This window comes from Chelonoidis abingdonii, chromosome 17, assembly GCF_003597395.2.
Source record: "Chelonoidis abingdonii isolate Lonesome George chromosome 17, CheloAbing_2.0, whole genome shotgun sequence".
In the NCBI taxonomy this organism is placed as follows: Eukaryota; Metazoa; Chordata; order Testudines; family Testudinidae; genus Chelonoidis; species Chelonoidis abingdonii.
Genome location: NC_133785.1, coordinates 15,892,635 through 15,913,938, shown reverse-complemented (window position 1 = coordinate 15,913,938; position 21,304 = coordinate 15,892,635). Strand labels below are relative to the sequence as shown.

General features: G+C 41.8%; 1 protein-coding gene across 1 annotated transcript in view; it reads right to left on the bottom strand.

Annotated features, from left to right (window-relative positions):
* The window catches only part of APPL1 (adaptor protein, phosphotyrosine interacting with PH domain and leucine zipper 1), a 45,400-nt gene extending 25,486 nt beyond the window's left edge, over positions 1-19,914 (bottom strand). Inside the window, exons 1-4 of the mRNA XM_032798837.2 lie at positions 19,768-19,914; positions 13,119-13,217; positions 12,103-12,162; positions 7,718-7,789 (exon numbers count right to left, since the gene is read on the bottom strand). Coding sequence (XP_032654728.1) covers positions 7,718-7,789; positions 12,103-12,162; positions 13,119-13,217; positions 19,768-19,821 — 285 coding nt within the window. The 5' untranslated portion in view covers positions 19,822-19,914. The remainder of the gene's footprint in view (positions 1-7,717; positions 7,790-12,102; positions 12,163-13,118; positions 13,218-19,767) is intronic.
* Positions 19,915-21,304: the final 1,390 nt, after the last annotated feature.

Below are 21,304 nucleotides of genomic sequence, written 5' to 3'. Positions count from 1 at the left end.
TGTCAAAGCACACTGAGATCCTGCAGGTGTGTGTTATAATAAAATAGGCCAGTATGGAAAAGACTTAATTATGTTCGGTCACTGAATAAAGCATATAGCTTTTCAGCTGATAATTATACCCCTTTCTTGAAACCCTGTCCTCTCTTGGTTTTCAACAGAGCTGACTGGAAAAAAAAAAAAAAAAAAAATCACAATTTCTGTTCCATGGGAAATTTAAAAATGTTTAGTTTTTGTTTAGGACTAGAACTAAGCAAACTGAAACAAAATTGATGGTGTAAGCTCCAAACCCGAGGCTCCTGGTTCAACCATGGCTCACAGGATCTGTAAGCTCCTGGTCAGCAGTGGACTGAGAGGGAGCCAGAAACTTAGATGCCCTGGCAGCCAGAGCTGGAGCTGACCTGGGGGCTTTGGGCTTTGAAAATGGGGGCTTCCATCTCTGTAGCAGAAAGTCTAGAAACCCCGGGACTAGCTGCATGTCAAGGCTGCCCAGAGCCCTGGACTCTGCGGTCTCCAGCCCCAGGGCAGCCTGTATGTTGGGGCTGCCCCGGACCCTGGAAGCCCAGATTCCCCAGCAGCCTTTCAGGCAAACTGTCAGGCTATTAGGCTTGGTTTTATCAGAACCTTGCCTGTTGTTCACTGGAGGACTGAACCACACATTTCTGCAAAATATTTTGGGTCTGATGAATCTGCGTTTTCCAACAAAACCATGTGTGATGCTGTATGGAGTATAGGTGACCATGTATAATATTATTGATGCCAATATTACAAAATTGCAATGAATCTTATACAAGATATGCCATGTAAGGTATCAGTGGAAAAGTTCTGATTTGCTAAATAGGACAAGCTTGTTTATATGTATGTATCATCTTTGAGTTATGGATGTGTGGTACATTTGATATCTCAAACTTGTGCTGTGTATCTGGGTGATACCCAGACAGACTGGCATCACATTATCCACCCCGCTCTATGGCCAATCAAAAGCAATCAGCTGTACAATGAACCCACTGAGAGAAGCCAGGGACTATGCCTATGAGTCAGCAGGACCTGAAGGGACATGCCTGTGGACAGGGGACTCCAAGAGCTTTGCCCGGTGTTGCTAACTTAGTAACTTTGTCATTAGATTTAATGACTTTTTGGTTTCCCTAGTGAGAAAATAAGCGTCGAAGTGACCAGTGACAAATCTAGTGACTTTCACTGTCAATTACAGTGACACTCAGAGAAAGAAGACACCAATATCTAGTCACAAAATCATTCACAAGCAGCTCAATAATGTTAATAAAATCCATTCCATGCTCTTCTTACTACATTCTGTTGCACACCAAGTCAATGTCATTACGTCTCAATTGAGCATGTACTCAGAAGGAATCACATTCCAGGGCTTCTTGGGCTGAGATCACTATAATTTGCAGGCAAGGAAAAGAAGTTTGTGGAGGCTAATTAAAAACTTCGCTAAAGCCAGGTGCACTTTGGAGAGAGCAGCACATTAGCCAGGGCTTGTTTTTACCCAAATGTGTTCTTTCTCGCTGTTCCATAGTAGGTAGCACACCCTGTGATGCAAAGAAAGATGGCTAATGAAGTGGGCGGAGGGAGAGGGGGGAAGAGAAGGCAGGTGAGCCAGTGAGGAGAGCCACACGGATGGAAGGTGGGGTGGGATGAGACAGGACCATGTGCCTCAAAAGGAGGGGAGGGGCACTGTGCTTCCCTGAATGAAGCTTACTACAGGATCAAAGGTGGAGCTGGCTTGATTTCAGTTCCCCTTTACTCCTTCCGCTGGCTTGGCATGGGATTAGCTGCCCAGCTGTTTTCAGAAAATAAACCCTGGAAGCAGGGGGAAGGGCTCTGGCTAGCAGATTTTTGTTTTTAAATCTATTTCTTGGTTCCCTGCGCCAAGCTCATGCGAGGTGAATTTCCTCTTCTCATTGGTTCTGGGCTTTCCCTTTCACTAACCTGTCAGCTCAAATCCAGGCTGGCAAGAAAGGGAGGCTCAGCTGAAATTAACTAACCCCAGCCAACCTGGGTTGCAGTGTACAGAGCACCCTTCCCAATGAGCAGATGGCGCCCTCCTAATGATGACAGTGTACTGTTGTAGTTGCTTCTGCTGTGCAACAGAATGTAGTAAGAAGAGCATGGAATGGATTTTATTAACACCATTGAGCTGCTTGTGAATGATTTTGTGACTATACGTTTGTGTGTGTGTATATATATATATATATATAAAGAAGACCTGGAAGAACAAGTGGATGTGCAGCCCACACCTGAAGCTGAAACTTCACTGCCACCCCCTCCATTGCAGAGCACAGCAGCTGATATGAGGCATAAGATCATGGAGAAACTAGCTACAGTCAATCCTCGAGACCGATTACCAAGGCTCAGTGGAGAAGTACCATCAGATAGTATGTTAGAAGATGCCAATAGAGCCCTCATGACAATCCCTACTACCACCATAACTCAAACCAATGAACTGGTATACGCTACAGCCTCTGTAATCCTGGAGATGCTTGGCTACACGATCAAGAAGACCAACAGTATGTACCCACCCTGGAAAATGAGGTTGGAGGATAAGATCAAGGCGACTCGGAGAGAAGTTAGTCAGCTGGTGGAACTACAGAAGGGTGTAGAGATTAAGGATAAGACTCGGCTACTGAAAAAATACAAGGGCCTGACTCCATCTGAAGCCCTAGAGACTGCTAAACAAAGGCTCACAGCACTGGCTACCAGGCTAAGGAGATACACTAGAGAAGCAGAGGCCAAAAAAGTAAATGCCCTGTTCTCCAAAGAACCATCCAAGGTGTACTCCCAACTGCAGTGCAACAACACAATAACAGCAGAGCCACCAGCAGCAGAAACTGAACAGTACTGGAAGAACATATGGGAGAAAGAGAAGACTCATAACACCAGTGCAAAGTGGCTGCAGGACCTGAGAACAGAGCACAGCCATCTCCCAGAACAGAAACCAGTCACCATCACAGTAGAAGACATCCAGCAGCGGGTCAAAAACATGAAGAGCTGGACAGCACCTGGACCAGACATGATCCACACCTACTGGCTAAAGAAACTAACAGCAGTGCATGAACGCCTAGCAGCACAGATGAACCAGCTGCTAGCAGCAGGCTCCCACCCAAACTGGCTAACACAAGGAAGGACAGTGCTGATCATGAAAGACCCCTGCAAGGGGACAGAACCGTCCAACTACCGGCCAATAACCTGCCTCCCCACAACATGGAAAGTCCTATCAGGCATCATAGCTGCCAAGCTACAGGACCACATGGGCCAGTACATGAGCACAGCTCAGAAGGGCATTGGGAACAACACCAGAGGCTCAAAACACCAGTTGCTCATAGATAGAGCAGTCGCCCAAGACTCAAGGTCTAGACAGACCAATCTGAGCACAGCCTGGATTGACTACAGGAAAGCCTACGACTCAATGCCGCACACGTGGATCTGTGAATGTCTGGCGCTATACAAAGTCAACAGGACACTAAGGACCTTCCTCAAGAACTCAATGGGACTATGGAAGACAACACTAGAAGTCAACTCAAGGCAGCTTGCACAAGTGGCCATCAAGTGCGGCATATACCAAGGTGATGCACTGTCCCCGCTGCTGTTCTGCATAGGCTTAAACCCCCTCAGCCAGATAATCACAAGGACTGGATACGGGTACAGGTTCAGGAGTGGAACTACCATCAGCCACCTCCTCTACATGGATGACATCAAGCTGTATGCTAAGAATGAACGAGACATCGACTCGCTAATCCACCTGACGCGGATCTACAGTGAGGATATCGGGATGTCATTCGGACTGGAGAAGTGTGGCCGGATGGTAGTGAAGAGAGGGAAGGTAGTCAAGACTGATGGGGTGGAACTACCAGCGGGCCACATAGCAGACATACAGACCAGCTACAAGTACCTTGGCGTCCCACAGTCACATGGAAACCACGATGAGGAGGCAAGGAAGACAGCAACATCCAAGTATCACCAAAGGATAAGACAGGTCCTGAAGAGCCAGCTCAGTGGGAAGAACAAGATCCACGCCATCAACAGATACGCCCTGCCGGTCATCAGATACCCTGCCGGTATAGTGAGCTGGCCAAAGGAGGACATGGAGGCTGCCGATGTGAAGACCCGGAAGCTCCTCACAATGCACGGAGGTTTCCACCCCAAGTCCAACACCCAGAGACTGTATACCAGCCGGAAAGAAGGCGGGCGGGGCTTGGTGAGCGTCAAAGCCACTGTCCTGGATGAAACCCGGAACATCCAGGAGTACATCAGTAAGATGGCCCCCAAAGATGAGCTGCTGAGAGAATGCCTGAGGCAGCAGCAGACATGGGAGGAAGACCAAGCAGAAGAAGTGCCATGGCAAGACAAGACCCTGCATGGGATGTACCATCGACAGATAGCTGAGGTGGCTGACATTGGGAAATCCTACCAGTGGCTGGAAAGGGCTGGACTAAAAGACAGCACTGAGGCACTGATCATAGCAGCACAGGAACAGGCACTGAGCACCAGATCCATTGAAGCAGGGGTCTACCACACTAGAGAAGACCCAAGGTGCAGACTGTGCAGAGAGGCCTCAGAGACAGTCCAACACATAGTGGCAGGATGTAAGATGCAGGCAGGAACAGCATACACTGAACGGCACAACCAAGTGGCTGGCATTGTGTACAGGAACATCTGCACAGCGTATGGGCTAGACCCTCCCAAGACCAGATGGGAGATTCCACAGAAGGTTGTGGAGAATAGCAGGGCTAAGATTCTGTGGGACTTCCAGATCCAGACGGACAGGCAGGTACTGGCCAATCAACCAGACATCGTCGTAATAGACAAGGAGCAGAAGACAGCGGTGGTGATAGATATAGCAGTGCCAAGTGACAGCAACATCAGGAAGAAGGAATATGAGAAGCTGGAGAAGTACCAGGGCCTGAAAGAGGAACTAGAGAGGATGTGGAAAGTGAAGGCCAAAGTGGTCCCAGTGGTGGTAGGAGCACTCGGGGCTGTGACTCCTAAGCTGGGTGAGTGGCTCCAACAGATCCCAGGAACAACATCAGAGCTCTCTGTCCAGAAGAGTGCAGTGCTAGGAACAGCTAAGATACTGCGCAGAACTCTCAAACTCCCAGGCCTCTGGTAGAGGACCCGAGGTTGAGGAAGACACATACCACCCATAGGGGTGAGAGGAGAATTTTTTTTAAAAAAAAATTCTCTGTTAATTTTGTTCAGTGACTTTTTTGACTCCTTTTGAGTACTTAACAGCTACATCTAGCACCTTTTCAGGGTTTGTCTGGTAACTTCCTGCTTTGTGGAGTTGGCAACACTGGTTTTCCATGCCCATGTGCTCTGAGCTTGTGTTTAGGGCAAAGGATGTAAAAGCCACATGGCAAAGGATATAGAAAGGCAACTGGATCATCTCCATTTTATTTTCTATCCTGCTTCTCACATGTGGAGTAACTTCTCTACAAACTGAAGCTTTGAACAAAAGGACTGATAAACCCATTGGATGTGTTGCAGAGGGATTTTACAAGCAAGCAAACTCACCAATGCTGCTAAGAACCTGATATATGGATTCTGAAGTCATATGTGTTTATCTGATTGCTTTGATCATTTAAGAATTCTCTTCTCATTCTTTTCTTTTCTAATAAACCTTTGATTTTAGATACTACAGGACTGGCTGGCAGCATGGTATTTTGGGTAAGATTCAAACTTGTATTGATCTGGTAATGTGGCTGGCTCTTTGGAGATCAGAAGAACATTTTGTATAGTAAAGAGAGTTTTAAGTAACTTCTCACTTTACTGGATTTATTTGCTGATTCAGAGCCAGAGACTGGAATGCAATAATAAGGGTTATGTGATTTCTTTTCTTTCAGTTTCTTGATAACCAGTGTGGTGGATCAAGAACAGAGTTTGTGACTGGTTGGTGAATCTAACTACAGTGTTAACGACCAGTTTTGGGGGATCATCTCTCTTTTCTGCACCTGCCCTGTCATTGCCATTTCCAGTGTGGGATACCCTAGGCACCTTGGGTCACACCCTAATTCATCAGAAAATTCTTGTTCAGCTGAAGTTTTCAGGACTCCGTTCTCTGATAGTTCTACCTTTCCCTGATTTCTTCAGCATGTACTTATCTCATCAACAACTTTCTGTGAGGGAGTTCTACAGAGCGCTGTTCTTGGCATGTTCTTCTTCTCCCTTTATATATTTTCACTCTCTTGGTTATCTGATGGGCTAATATGACTTCAGTTGCCATCTTTATGCTAATAACTTCCAAATCTACCTCTCCAATTTTGATCAGTCTTCTATCATCCAATCCCACATCACAGCCTCTCTGTCTCTTCATCAACGTAAACTTAACATGGCTAAAAGAGAATTCCTTAATCATCCCTCCCAAGTTCTTTCCATCTCCCCCCATTTTCTGTCAATGTTGACAACGTCACCATCTTCTCTAAAGCCCTGGCCTATAATCTTTGGGATGGGTAACCTCTGACTCCTCCCTTTCTTGGTCCTAACACCCAGGCCATGTCCAAATCTCATGGCTTCTTCTTCAATAATATTTTCTCTTCGTCCATATAGCTAAAATTCTCATCAACATCTCATCATCTCCAACATTTAATGCTGTAACCTACATCACTCTTCCTCTAGTCCAATAAAAGCACATCCCTGTGATTCTCACCAAATCATCCCTCTTTGAATCCCTCCACTGTCTACCATTTTACACTGCATCCAAGTGAAGCTTCTTGTTCACACCTTTAACACCTCACAATTATGACCTACCTACTTTCTGCTCTTCTACCTTATCAAGCCACTTCTCCATTATGACAACTATGCCAAACTTGATTGTCACTTAACCCCTCAAGCACCATTACAGTTACTGCCATGCTACTGTTTATGCATGGAGCATCTTCCCAAAACGAATGTGTAAAGTCTCAACTGCCTTGTCCTCCTTCAAATCCCTCCTCAAGATCCATTGTTGTTGAGATGCCCATATAAAATAGCCAAATGATCATGGCTGGATAGAGAGGCAGAAAGAGTTCCTGATAAAAGCTTTTTAAATATAGAGAAATAAGTTATGGAACTATCAATGCACAAACCTTATATTAAGCGTGTAAAATTACTGTTATCCTTTTCTTCCCTATCCCTTCCAATTTCCTTCCTATTATGTTTTTATATTCACTTGCTTCATCATGTCTTAAATTGGCCTGCACTGGTCTGACCAAGAATGGCATCTTCAAATGTCTAGTACAATGGGTTCCCTATTTTAACTGCAGTTTTGGGGCACTACCTCAACACTAATTATAAATCATAGAATCATAGAATATAGTGTATATTTGAAATTGCCCTTGATTTAAAGGTTATTCACTTTGGTGTGAAAAGACATTGAAGAAAGTGGTATCAATTTATGTCCACAATTAATGCTTATACTATAAATCTGCTACTTTCTAGTTCCATAGGGTGACAATTTTATGGCGGATGCCTACAGAAAGTTACAGGACATAAAAAGTACATTTTTTAGAAACAATGTAATCTTAATTCACTAAACTAATTCTCTATCTTCAGGCCACACAATTTTATCCTGTGTCAAGGGAAAGTAATTCAAGTGTTACCATCATTAATAAATAAAAGCTACTTCTGAATGCTCATCCTAAAAAAAGCCAAGAATGACAGTCAGCTGAGAATTCTATAGATGACTAACACAGGTTAAAGGAAGCCAAACACATTCAACACTTGCCTCATCTATCACTTTTGCAAACTGTTGTAGGGTAGAGCTCATAACTTCATCATCGCCCCCTAATGGAAAACGCTATAAAAATAAAAAAGAAAATGTTGACACATCCTTGTGGATGACAGAAGAAAGCTGTAACCTAATAACATACTGCTTGTCTAATTATTTTGAAAGGAAAAATACAGGAACTTAAATACGCACGTTTAGAATCAGTAACTGTAATTACGTCGTAGGACATTTTGCAGAACAGCTTATTACTTTCATGTTAACAGAGTATTTATGACAACTACATACATTGTTACCTCTTTTAAAAATCTGTTAGACTAGTTCTAGCATTGGGAAAAATTCAAGCTTGACTTCTCTGGAGAATGACATTATTATTCCAGTTTTGTCAACTCTCTCAATTTTAGATTTGGTGTTTTCCTTAAACCCCCAGATCTCTGTCATGTGATTAAAAAAAAAAGTCTTAAGTAAAGCAAACTTCTAGCCTTCACGATTATGGAGAGAAGCTTGAAAGTAGGATCCTAAAGGTTCAAAATCCAGAATGCAAAAAAAACACCCCACATTTATTGCTGAAAATGTCATAGTTTAAACTAATAGTGTTTTTTTGTAGGGTGATGCCCTCCCCTCCCTCCCCATTTTTGAATACATGAGGTTGGCAATACTGTTTTCCAGCCTTTATTATCTTTAATTAGAAAATGCATGTGAATCCTCAAGTTTTAAAATGTTAATTTTGTTTTAGGTTGTTTTGTGGTGCATTTTAAGCATTTCTCTTCACAGTGGCGTCAGCAATTTTCTAAAGTATTAGAAAATTGAAGAACAACAAACCTAGCCTTCCATCATAATGGAAAAGTAAACCAAAAGATAAAATACAGGGCTCAATGCTGTTGAATTCATAGCAATTATATATAAAAACACAATGAGTTTTGATTCAGTAAGGACTGCAAGACAGAGACACGTATACCTTGTAACCATTGAAAGACCATCAAAGCTGTAACTAAAAACCTAATTGAAATGAGGAAATTCACATACTGGCAGGATCTAACAAGTCAGAATATCATTCCCATGCCATCTCTAAAATGTTAATATTCAAAGTCATGTCCTCGTGTCAATACTGCATTATTTTCAGGTTTTATTTAGGAAAAGCAACTTTTAAGATAGTAGGATTTTATATTTGATGCAAAAAACTGAGCAGAGCAGATATGCTACAATTAATAAAATGGGAAAATTTGGTACACATTGTAGATACTTATCTGATAAAGAATGTAATGAAACAATGTCAATTACAAATTATGCCAGGCAGATTATTATTAAGCATATCAAAGTCTGCTGGCATTGAATTTATATTTACTGTAATTATCATGACAAAATTCATGAGCATGAGTTGCTTGGTTATATTATGTTTCAGGATACCATTCAGTCCCAGAGGTCACGTGTTCTGTGACTTCCCGGGATCTCTGACTTCTTCTGGGGCAGAGCGGCCTGCCGGAGCCAACGGCCAGGGTTGGGTCAGCCCCCCCTGGGGCAGCAGAAGACTTGGTGACCCCTAGTCCTTGTGTTATGAGAAGGAGAAAATACTTTCTTCACACATGTCATTTTATAGACCTCAGTCAGATCCCCCTTAGTCGTCTCTTTTCCAAGCTGAAAAGTCTCAGTCTTATTAATCTCTCCTCATCAGGAAGTTGTCCCATACCCCTAATGATTTTTGTTGCCCTTTTCTGAACTTTTTCCAATTCTAATATATCTTTTTTGAGATGGGGCAACCACATCTGCACACCAGGATTCAAGATGTGGGCATACCATGGATTTATATAGAGGCAATATGATATTTTTTGTCTTATTATCTATCCCTTTCTTAATGATTCCCAACATTCTGTAACAGCTAAGGTCTAGATTAAATATCATAACTCACTTGACAAGAACAAGCTGTTAAAGTTATGATGTTGGCTCCATCCAGGGGAAAGTTTGAAACTAAAATTCCCAGCTTCACACCAATAAACTATGCAACAACTTGGAATCTCAACAGAGGGTGAGGGGAAAAAAATGGAGAAAAAGAGAACTAAGTTCATATAAATGATCTTCCCACTGCTGTATTCCACAGAAGATGGAAGGAGAGAGTGCAGGGGCTGACTACTTTTGATTTAAAAGACAAAGGCCAGGTCTACACTGCGACTTTAAATCGGTTTAATGGCCAATATACCGATTTAACGCTGTATCCGTTCACATGACGTCGTCATTAATATCGAGTTAAACGGCTCCTTAAATCGATTTCGGAACTCCTCCCAAACGAGAGGAGTAGCGCTAAATTCGATAGTGATAACTCGGATTAGGGTTCATGTGGACGGAAATCGACGTTATTGGCCTCCGGGCGGCATCCCAGAGTGCAGCACTGACCGCTCTGGACAGCAATCTGAACTCGGATGCAGCGGGCAGGTAAACAGGAAAAGCCCCGCGAACTTTTGAATTACATTTCCTGCTTGCCCAGCGTGGAGCTCTGATCAGCACGGCTGGCGATGCAGTCTGAAATCGAAAAAGAGCTCCAGCATAGACCGTACGGGAGATACTAGGTCTGATCGCTGTATGGGGAGACAAATCTGTTGTATCCAGCTCCGTTACAGAACACGAAATGCCAAAGCGTTTGAATAAAAAACTCCAGGATACACAGCGCTGCGTGACAAGCGTAACGGGAAGCCAGAGACTCAAATGGACGCTCATGAAGGGAGGGAGGGGGTACTGAGGACTCCAGCTATCCCACAGTCCACAGCAGTCTCTGAAAATTATTTGCATTCTTGGCTGAGCTCCCAATGTCTGTAGGTTCAAACACAGTGTCTGGCGTGGTTCAGGGAACAGCTCCTCAGTTTATTTCCCCCCACCACCACGTGAAAAAAAAAAGGGAAAGATTGCTGTGCTATGGCGTTTGCTCAATGCACTCCGCGAAAAAGGCGCCAAAGGGTTGTCTGCTGCCTTCACAAAGGGAGGGGTGAGGCTGTACCCAGCACCACCCGGGGCAGTGTTTTCTGCCCCATCAGGCACTGTGCTCTCAACACGGAAGTGGGAACTATGGGATAGCTGAGGAACAGCTACCCACAGTGCACCGCTCCTGAAATCGATGGTAGCTTTGGACCATGGACGCAAACAATCGATTTCGGGATCCCACTGTGGACGCGCTAAACCGATTTTATTAGATCTGTTTTGTAATATCGGTTTAAGCTAATTCGAAATAATCGTGCAGTGTAGACGTACCCTATGACAGGGTGTATAAATCTCTCACTGGACAGGAGCAACTCTGGGCTAAGGAAGCCCTGCCTCTCCACCCCTGTAGAGCATGGTAGGTTTGGAGGCGGGGTTTAAAAGGCAGCCAGAGGGAAGGGTGTGCCCTGAGAGGAAAGACATGAGCTGTGCACACACCAAGCCTGGGAACTGGGGAACCACAGCACCTGGAGACTGTGACTAGGGCTAGAAGCTCAGAAGGTGGTGCTCTTCAGGAATAGATAGTGGCTGGCTGGGATGCACCAAGAGATAGTTTCCCTGGGTCACTTCCTGACTTGATACTGATGCAAGGCACCATCAGGTGAGTGAAGCCAAACCAGTCTGCCAAGGCCCTGGGTTGGAAACTGGTGGAAGAGGAAGGCCTAGACCCCAGTAGCCTGCCCCAGGAGCTGCAGTGGGGCACCTGCCCCACCTCATGAGCTGCAGCCCCTAGGTAGGGTGGCTGCCCACAGAGATTCAAAAACAACAAATTGCACTCCAGAGCCCTCTATTTCCTCATATTTCCCTTAACAGTACTACTGTGCATGTGAAATATCACTCTTCGTTCAGTGGGGAAGCAAATTATGTTATAAAAACTGCTAATTTGGGGTTGGAGATTTCTCCTCCTAATCACTGGAGATTTTTGTGACTGGATACAGGCTCCATTCCTCCTCATTGGGTTGCTGGGGAACGGTACTTCTTCAGGCCACACAATCTCTTCTTAGGACTACTTGAATTAGAGTTGTCATCTAGCAATGCTCACTGCTTTTGGGCTACTGTCCCTTTAAAATGTCTCTAGATGACCGATGGTCAGCCAAAGAAGTTCCCTTTCCTAATATTATTCATGGTGGTGGATCTAAGTTGAGCCTAAAGTCACTGCCCTGTGAAAAAGTCTCAGCAAGTCTAGTTTAGCGTTCTGTGGGTTCTATGGATTGATTATCTTCAACACAGAATAGGAAGCAACCCCTGTAGCTGGTGAATATCTTGTGAACCAGCAACTGCAATGGCTCATTTTGTCTGGATCAGACCTGTGGAGTTTTGCACTTTGCTGTGTGGGGAAAAAAAAAAAATTGTAGTTTTTTAAAAATATTCAAAAGCGTTTATTCTGAACTATTTCAAAGGGAAATTGATTTATACTATACCTGCTTCTCATACTCTTTTAGAAGTTTTGAAGTTAGATGAGTTGCTGCACTTAATTCATTCTGGTTTTAAAAAAAAAGGGAAAACAGTTTAATCCTATTTTTCTTCCAATCAATATATACTCCAGGCATTACATTTATGAAGAGGAAACATAGGAATACGGAACAAAAAGGTTAAAATGGAAATCATCTCAAAACACATATAGCCAGATTTTCAGAGAAGTTGAGACCCACAACTCCCACTGAAATTAATGGGGAGGAGGGTGAGTATTTCTGAAAGTCAATACAATAGTAAATATCATGCACACTGTAGAGTTATCAGATCCATAAAAATTGGACTTGTCTGCAAATTGCAATACAATTGCAAATTTGTAAGCAACACAATATTTAGTTCACATCAGCCACCTTAGTTACTGAGTATTAACTACACGTGGGGATGAAAATTGTTAGAACAAACCATTCCATTAACTGGTTACAGACTTCTTAAAATAACAGTGTAAACAGGGACTAAGGAAAGATCCGCATAAGCAGTTTCATACACCTTAACAGCAGAAAGTGCAGAAATAAACAGCAAGAAAAGGAGCTAACACAAAAAAACAACATGCAGGTAACGAACAGGTGGGTCATGAAAATAACCCCACCACCACCACCATATTCAAGTCAAGATAAAACAAAATAAGGCAAAATACAAGCTACAGGAACTAATGTTAACAAGATTAAGTGAATACAAGAAGAAAACTACCCAAATGTATTTATTAACTAATATTAATGGCAATTTTTCAGAAAAAATCATTTAGACATCTAAAGATGCATTAAGTGCAAAGAGAACACAACTCTTCCAACTGACAAATCTTGTTTCAAAACCAGCAAGTCTTGGTAAACATGGCATTTTCCAGTTTTCGTCTCTAATTTTAACCTATAGTTTAAAAAATACAGTTTACCCATGTTCAAATAAGTAGTTAAAAGATTTTTTTTTTACAAGCTTTCTAAATGCACACAGGGAACAACTATAATTTTACCTGTGCATCATAAATTCGACGCATGGCTTGATACAACTGGCGGATGTAACTGGAAATTGCTGCAGCATCTTCTTCAAACACACCCAGCAAAGAACGTGTCTGTCAAAAAATAGAACACACAATGAATTTGTATTACTCTTTTAAAAATCAATTTAGCAAAGAATGTCATGGTATTTCAAAGACATTAAAATATGATTTATTTATTGAATGAGGCACTAAAACAGATTTCCTTTTCCAAGTGACAGCAGAAAGACCTCAAAACTAGTAAAAATAGGGTTTAAGAAAACAAGTTTTCTTATTCATAATTTAGAAGCTCATTTTTCTAAAGTTTACAAAAGTTTCAAATTACTGTAAGTGTCTTTATATGTTTCTCCCTTGATAGAAGTAGATGTGTCAGAGTGAGCAGTCCCCTTTAAGGAAACTGGGCTCAGTTTCATATGTGCCTGGTTAGCCCATCTCCCAGATGACAGGACTGAGAATCTAGAGTCAGGTGACAGTCATGTGAGGTACAAGGCCACAGAATACAATAAGAAGCCTGAACTCTATCAGGAAGAATTTGGGGTCAGGCTCTCAAGAATCTAGAGCCAAGAGAGAGACAATGGGTTGGGCTCTCCACAGCAGGCTCAAGATATGGGATAAGCCTGGGGACAGGCCAATGAAAAAAGAAACTAAAGGGAGAGGTGTAGACTCTAGGTAGAAAGTGGTCTAGGGAAGTGAAACAAGCATTCTATGAAGTGACAATGGATTAGCGCTGTGGCCAGTCACTACTTACTGAGGGATCCCTAGACCAAAACCGAAGTAGAGAGAGAACCTGAGTGCACCACCTGGAGAAGGTAGTACATATGTGCCCTAAGTTTTCAGCAGCATTACCACCAGAATGGACAGCCTGACTATCTTGCCAGAAAGGGAGACGGTTTACTGCACTGGAGAATCTGGTGAGAGAAAGCAGTGGTAGTGAAGAAGAGCTGTTTTTGTTGGTCCCTGAGAGGGGAAGGACTCTCAGGTGCAGCTGGAGAGCTAAACGCTGATAGACACCAAATCACTGGGCTGCCAAAAGGAAAACTGTGAAAGACCATGTCTCCATCTCTGGGAAGGTATGCCATATTAAAACCCCATTATGCCTATGTATATTAAGCTTTGCTACATCTTTTTCTAAAAGAATTTTAAAATAAATACATCCCACAGGCACCAAAAGCATGTAACCATAATCACAACAAACAGGCTTATCATAAACAGCTGAAAGTAACACCTACAGCAAATGCTTAAATTACAAGAGAATTGGTAACTTGTTTGCACTGGAGTGGCAATGAATTTCCTCCAGCAAAAGGCAGATAGGGGTATGTCCACTAGCTTCAGGCCTATTTATTCCAATAGGCCAAAATCCCACATGGGGGAAGAGCAAAGAACCCAGCTTGTTGTGACTCCATTTGGGGCTCTATCAGACCTTCTTCACAGAGGTAATATGACTTTACAATAAGGTGCTTTCAAATGCCTAGATATTGCAATACATAAGCAATGCCTTACATATTCTAGCCACCCCTTAATTTTACCAGCTGCACAAGATTACTATAGCTTGCAGAAAGTCTTCAGCTAAAATCCAACTGAATCTCAGCAAATTGTAAGTTTTGGAGTATAATTTTGTTGCATCTTAAAGGGCAACTACACAGCTGAATAATCTTTACACACAGAATACTTTCTGGAATATCTCCTTAGCAGAGAGGAAACATTTGTGAAGCTCACTTAAATTGAGAGCTAAGAAACTTCAGCAACAATTCTTTCTTGCAAAGCAGAATTTTTTTTCCATGTTTCTCCTTATCAGACTTTTGCTAACAAGACAATGCAGTGACACTTGAGAAGATAAGTAAAATGCCCTATTTACACAAACATTATTGAATCTAGCAGTGAACTATTTATACTTCTATTACATACTCCATTTCTAGAGTGTAGGTTTTTGGATTAACTACTTTAATCTATTTTATAATACAGAAACATGTACTCTAATTCTACAGTGGAATAAATTATCCTAAAATGTATTTGGAGATGTGCAAAGAAAGTACAGTATGTATGTTTGTTCCACAAATGCTAATATCTGATACCCAAAACCTTTAGAAAGAACATACCCCAAATAAGTAAGCAATAAGGAAAAAACTTCTGCATCATTATTTTATTTAACCTGAAACATCCACTTGGTTGTCTGCATAGTACAATTACAAGCCTGATTAGAAGAGCATCATTCATAGTGTGCAACTTTTTTCATAATTCATCTTGTTTCTAACTTCTAGAATAACCAGAGGATGTGCAAAATCTGAAGTTATCCTGCTGTATCCTGACAGCCTTATACTTACGAAACTTTTAATGTTTTCTAATGGAGACAGAGGGGAAAATAAGATAGAAAGCCTAAGTGCAGAATGGCAGACTCAATACCCTCAGTACAGAATATTAACTGTGGTAGCTGACAGTTTTAAAAGGAAAGAGAATACTAATTTGCAAGGGGGGCAGAATTTACCATTTTGAAATAAAATAATATACCTATATTTAGTGGTATTTCCTATTAACATGAAGACTATTATTGCAATTTAAAACTCTGTGGTGCAGGGTTCAAATATTCAAGAAAGTGAAAAAATATGTAGCAACTAAGTTGCAGTGAAATATGTTATTTAAAATTAAACATTATTACATTAATTAATTGGATATCTATTTGTGATGTGTTTATTACCCTGAACATATCCACTTAAGTAACAGAGTATGATAGAACATAGGCCTGTTGCTTAGAAGTCTAAAAAGATGAAGCTCAGTTACTTTGGGTATGGAGCTTGGCTTTAACTCAAGCTTCCAGCAAAAATCTAATTGGTATTGTATGCTCTTTGGGACAGAAACACTGTCTTCCTGTATATGTAGAATGTGCTTACCACATTGTAGAAGCGACAGGAATACAGTAAGCAACCTTATCTGGTGTCAAAAAAACCCACCTTGTCTAGTGAGAGTGATTTACAGGACGCTAGATTTTTTTTAAGTATATTGTACATGTCTTAAAATACTACTAGTAATGTAGAAGTCCTTTTGTAGTCTATCACCATGGTTTTTGGCTATTCTACAGCACAACAAGTTTCAAAGGTAGTTCTTCAATTTGTGTAGGACCTTGCAGTAATGAACTAATGGATATGACTAATTGAACTTTAAATATTACATGTAGCACAGTTTGCTAAACTGCATAAAGAACTGATTGTGTTTTTGATAATCTTATCTCTATCTTCCTTTTAAGATAGTCTAAAGAATACCAAGTGCTTAAAGTTTCTGACATTCCAGAGGCAAAAGATAGCTTTTTCCTCATTAAAAAAAACAGTGATAGTTTTAAGACTTAGTAGAATGTGCAGTACGACAAGCTAAAGTTAAGCATAAGATCTGTTTGCCCTCAGATTGTAAACTGCGCTCACATATGGCTCAAGAAGGAATTTCCCTGCCTAACTCCAGCACTGCACAACTGTCTAGGTCAGTAGTTCTCAACCTCTTCAATACCATGACTTATGTTACACCAGAAAAGTTTCAGGATCCATCTAGTCATAAAAAAATGGAGTGGTCATGACATTCTGACTGAGAATTCATTACACTTTGTCTTACTCTCTCTCCCCTATCCCTTTGAAGATAGAGATACCAAATGCTACAGTGTGATCCAGTAAAACAAACTGTTCCACTTTGTGGCCTTGTACGGCTGTCTAATTCTGAAATAATGGAACCAGCCTTTAAATGAGACCGTAGTTAAAATACATAAAAAATGTTGTTTTTTATTTACTTAGCAATGGTCAGAAGTAGGATTCAGGACAGAGCATGGAAGAATGTAAGGAATAAAATTACTTGGTCTCTAATATGTTTTGCTTCAGCCAGCATTTCTACCCAAACTAATTGTTTTAAATAGACACAACTTTACCCTTAAAAATCAAAAAATTAAGACCTGTGCCATATGAAAGCATGTAGGCAAATCTAGCAGGCTCAAAAGTGAGCAATGATCTCTAACTCAAAATAGACTAGACTAGCTAAAGCCTGCCACACAACCTTCACCAAAGGATTTTCTAGATGATCAACCTGTCTGAAAAACTGTAAAGGGATTAAACAAATTAACTGTATTTTGAATTGGTGTCTATAAATTAACAAGCCATCCTTCCATACAGTGAGTATTTCCAACAGCAACTTACTTTCCTTAAGATTAGTGAAAAAGTGTATTTAACAGAAGGGGGCAAAAACTGTTTACTCTGGATGCTAAACTATCTTGCATTTGATATCTTGAGTAAAGACTCTCTGGCTCTGAATAGTCAGTGTGGAGAGCAGAGATTCATTTGTTAAAATCAGTTTTAAAAGACTGGGATATGAAAGAAAAGGCTTCACAATCAATGTTAGTTCTTTTTAGGATCAGAAGTAGTAAGCTTTTGGAGGGTCAGTCTTTCAGAGAAGACTTAAACCTCAGAGCGTGAACACTTGGGGTAATTAAACAACATGTGGGGCTTCTCACATGAGCAGTGGCTTAAGCCCTGGCTTCCTAGACAAATCCCAAATGGGTAATTATATTTTGTCTACTTGAATTCCTCTACAATTTCAATGAATAAGGTATTTTTCTTTTGATCCTAAAATATTCAGTAGTTGTATACTTGATTAAACAACTGTTGCCTTTCAGTCCAGAGATAGCTATATTTCAATGGCGGGTGAATTGATCCTAATAGATTCTGGAAAATACTAGTAGAGCATTTTTGTATCTTTGAATAGAAAGCAGTATATAAAGTAGTAAAAACACTAATAATTCATTTGACAAATTACTATCATGAATATCATTCTAAAAATATTTGAAGTACTTTGATTAAAATTCTATCTTTTAAATGTAAGTTCAGAGGGGTTTTTTTAGTATTTAGAACAGGGGTAGGCAACCTATGGCACATGTGCCGAAGGCAGCACACGAGTTGATTTTCAGTGGCACTCACACTGCCCAGGTCCTGGCCACCAGTCCAGGGGATTCTGCATTTTAATTTAATTTTAAATGAAGCTTCTTAAACATTTTAAAAACATTATTTACTTTACATACAACAACTGTTTAGTTATATACTATAGACTTATAGAAAGAAACCTTCTAAAAACATTAAAATATATTACTGGCACGCAAAACCTTAAATTAGAGTGAATAAATGAAGATTTGGCACACCACTTCTGAAAGGTTGCTGACCCCTGATTTAGAATATTAAACACAGGATTGTTCTTAGAGTTTATTTTTCCTTCCACCACTCCCTTGAGTAACAACATATTTCAAAACTTAAGTGATGATCTAGTTGTCAAAGTTCCTCTGCAAACTCCTCTGCCCACTCCCTCCTTCTGCACTTACTCTTAGATCAGTATTGCTAATATGTAGCAATATGGCATGATGATTTCAAAATGTAGGATAGTCAAATCCTTTATGGTTTTTCCCTTCACATTTTAAAAAGTCCCTATAACCATTTTAGTTCAGTATTTAAAAAGAGTCATTTTTAATAAAAATGTCCATTTTACATAAGTAGTACTACATAAGACTCACCATCTTGCTCAAATTAAGTTCAGAAATAGCAATATGTGCACACTGTCAAAATATTACAAATCATCCTCAGTTTCAGTAATAAATCAAATAGTCTGTCAGTCAACATTGTTTTATAAGCTGACATTTGCCAGCTGATCCTGTAATAAGAGCAATGTTCATTTAGCATGAAATATTATACATTAGTGTTATATTGTTCACAATGTCAAGAAACAGATTACAAAACAGTATCTGGTTAACTCTGGTGACAGCTGGCAGCATTTATGGATATTCTGCCTTCTTAATATCAAGCAGCAACTGATGAACTAAACAGCAAAAACTGAGTGAAGAAAGAGTAATTAAAAAGCTGTAAATCAATAGCATGTATTTCCAGTCTGGGCACAGCTCTCAGAAACACTTCATGAATCCAAGCTGTCTTCATAATTTTAAAAAAAAAAATTATAATGTAAAAGTTTTGTTAAGATACAGCCACAGGATTCAGATTAACAAACACTCTTCTCAAATTGACAATGTGAATGAGTAATATTTCAAAATAAAATGGCCTGTATTTTAAGATTAAGCTCCTAGGAACAGAAGCCTCGCACATTAAGCATCACACAGCTGCAGTGTTGTTTAAGTAAGAGCACGGCCTTTAATATTGCCTAACTAATCGCCAGTCAGAGCCCACCTGCAAGGTAGAGATGACGTGAGGGGGAAAACTGACACACATTGAGTGACTGCCTCCCTGCCCCCCAAGCTTACACATTTACACAGTGGCAAAGTTGCGAGGGAAGCTCGGAGTCCATTTATGGCTTGACACCGCTGTGGCTCACAGCACCAGAGAGACCTCCCAGCAGGAGCAAGACTGAAAATACAAGCGGGGCGCTCCTGTACCCTATACCAGGCCCCTGGGAGCTCGTTCCGTACATCACAGTCTCGGCTTCCTGCCCCTTCACCGCACCCAGCCACCTAACCGGTCCCTCGACATCCCCCCGAACTACAGAGCCCGCGGCCCCCAACCTGGGGTACCACCGGGCGCAGAGGCCCTGGCTCCAAGCGGCAGCAGCCCTGTCCCCGCGCAGAACTCCAGGGCCCGGCCCGACTGGGCCCCTTTCCTCTCACCTGGGGACTGTCCTCCAACGTCTCCTCAATGGGCAGCTTGTCAATCCCGGGCATGGCGATGGCTCGGTCTCTACGGGCCACCGCGCCTACAAGCCCTACCAAGCACCCACTACTGAGCCCCTCCCCCCTCCGTCAGCACAGCCACAACCCTGGGCCCAGCCCCGCCCCGGAAATCCCGCCCCCTCGGCCGCCTTCTCATTGCTCAACGGAGGCGTCACTCTAATTACAGGTGACGTCGGGAGGGGCTCTGGCGCTACTGCGGCTGTCCGCCCTCTTTCAGGCTAGGGATGGCTGAGTCTGTTGCGTCCGCCTACGCTCTCCCCGCCCAGCACAGCGGGAACCTGGCCCAGTTCCGGGCAGCGCACGCAGGGTCCTGTCACGGCCTCGTCAATCCGGATCCGCCCTTAGCCGGGGCGACTCCTTACCGCAGGGAAGCGAACTCGTCATCGCCCCGCGCTGTGTGCCTGCAGGTCCCCGTTTCCGTGTATACTCACACCCGTAACCAGCGTGGGTGGGTTTACAGGTACCAGAACTGCAGGGAGCAGGTCTTGGGTGTTTCTGAGGGAGAGACGCGCACTGAGACTTCATTTCCCCCTTAAAATGCCAGATGGGGGTTGTGCTTTTCTTCTGCTCAGGCATTTAGAATTTCACATGGTTCTGAAGCTTTCTTGAACTGATAGCCGTCCTATGAGGAGTTAGTTATCCCCACCTCTTTCTACACTGCATCTTCTGTTTAACACGTGTTGAATACAGTGACTCCCCACCATGGTTTGAACCAATATGTTCCACTTGTGTTCAGAAGCCCTATTTGCATCCTGCTATGGAAGTTAGCCTCAAAGTTGTTTGTAATAATTCCTTTTAACTCTGGACATGGTTTTAAAGCAATGTTCTGCTTCATCTAGCACAACAGAATTAGAAAACCTTTTTCAAACGTGCTTGTAGCTAACCGCAGTTGTTTACTAGAAGGACACATTAGCCTGTCCTGTTCCTCTCCCTCTTCCCTCCGCCCCCCGCCATCGTTCTTCAAAAGCCCTTCTTATAGCTTTGTGAATAGAACATCTTGACCTTGAGTATTGTATTTGTGTGATTCCTGTAGATGTTAAAATGGATATCTGAGAGGTATGTGATATTCCTACTCTAATTGTTAAACATTTTAATTTCAACTCCATTCAAAACAGGAAACAATGAGTGTGAAATGAAATACAGCAAAAATATAAATTCAAACATTTGAAAGGCTAGTGACAGGGAAAAAACAAGGAGATAAAATACATTTGAAATTGTAAAATAATAGTTTTTGAAAAAGAAACTATTTGGTGTCATTGGTGGGAGGAAAAAATGACCATAAGAACTTTTGATGGAAAACCAGTAACATTTGAGTAAACTAGTTATTATTAGGGGGTAAAAAGAAAGGAAACTGCTTCCCTTTCTCAAGAGACAGAGAGACATTATATGTCAGGCAAGAAAAGAAGGGTAGGAGAATTTACATTGTTAAATAAACACCAGTGAGTGTTGTGCAAAGCTAGGTTAGAAAGTGTGA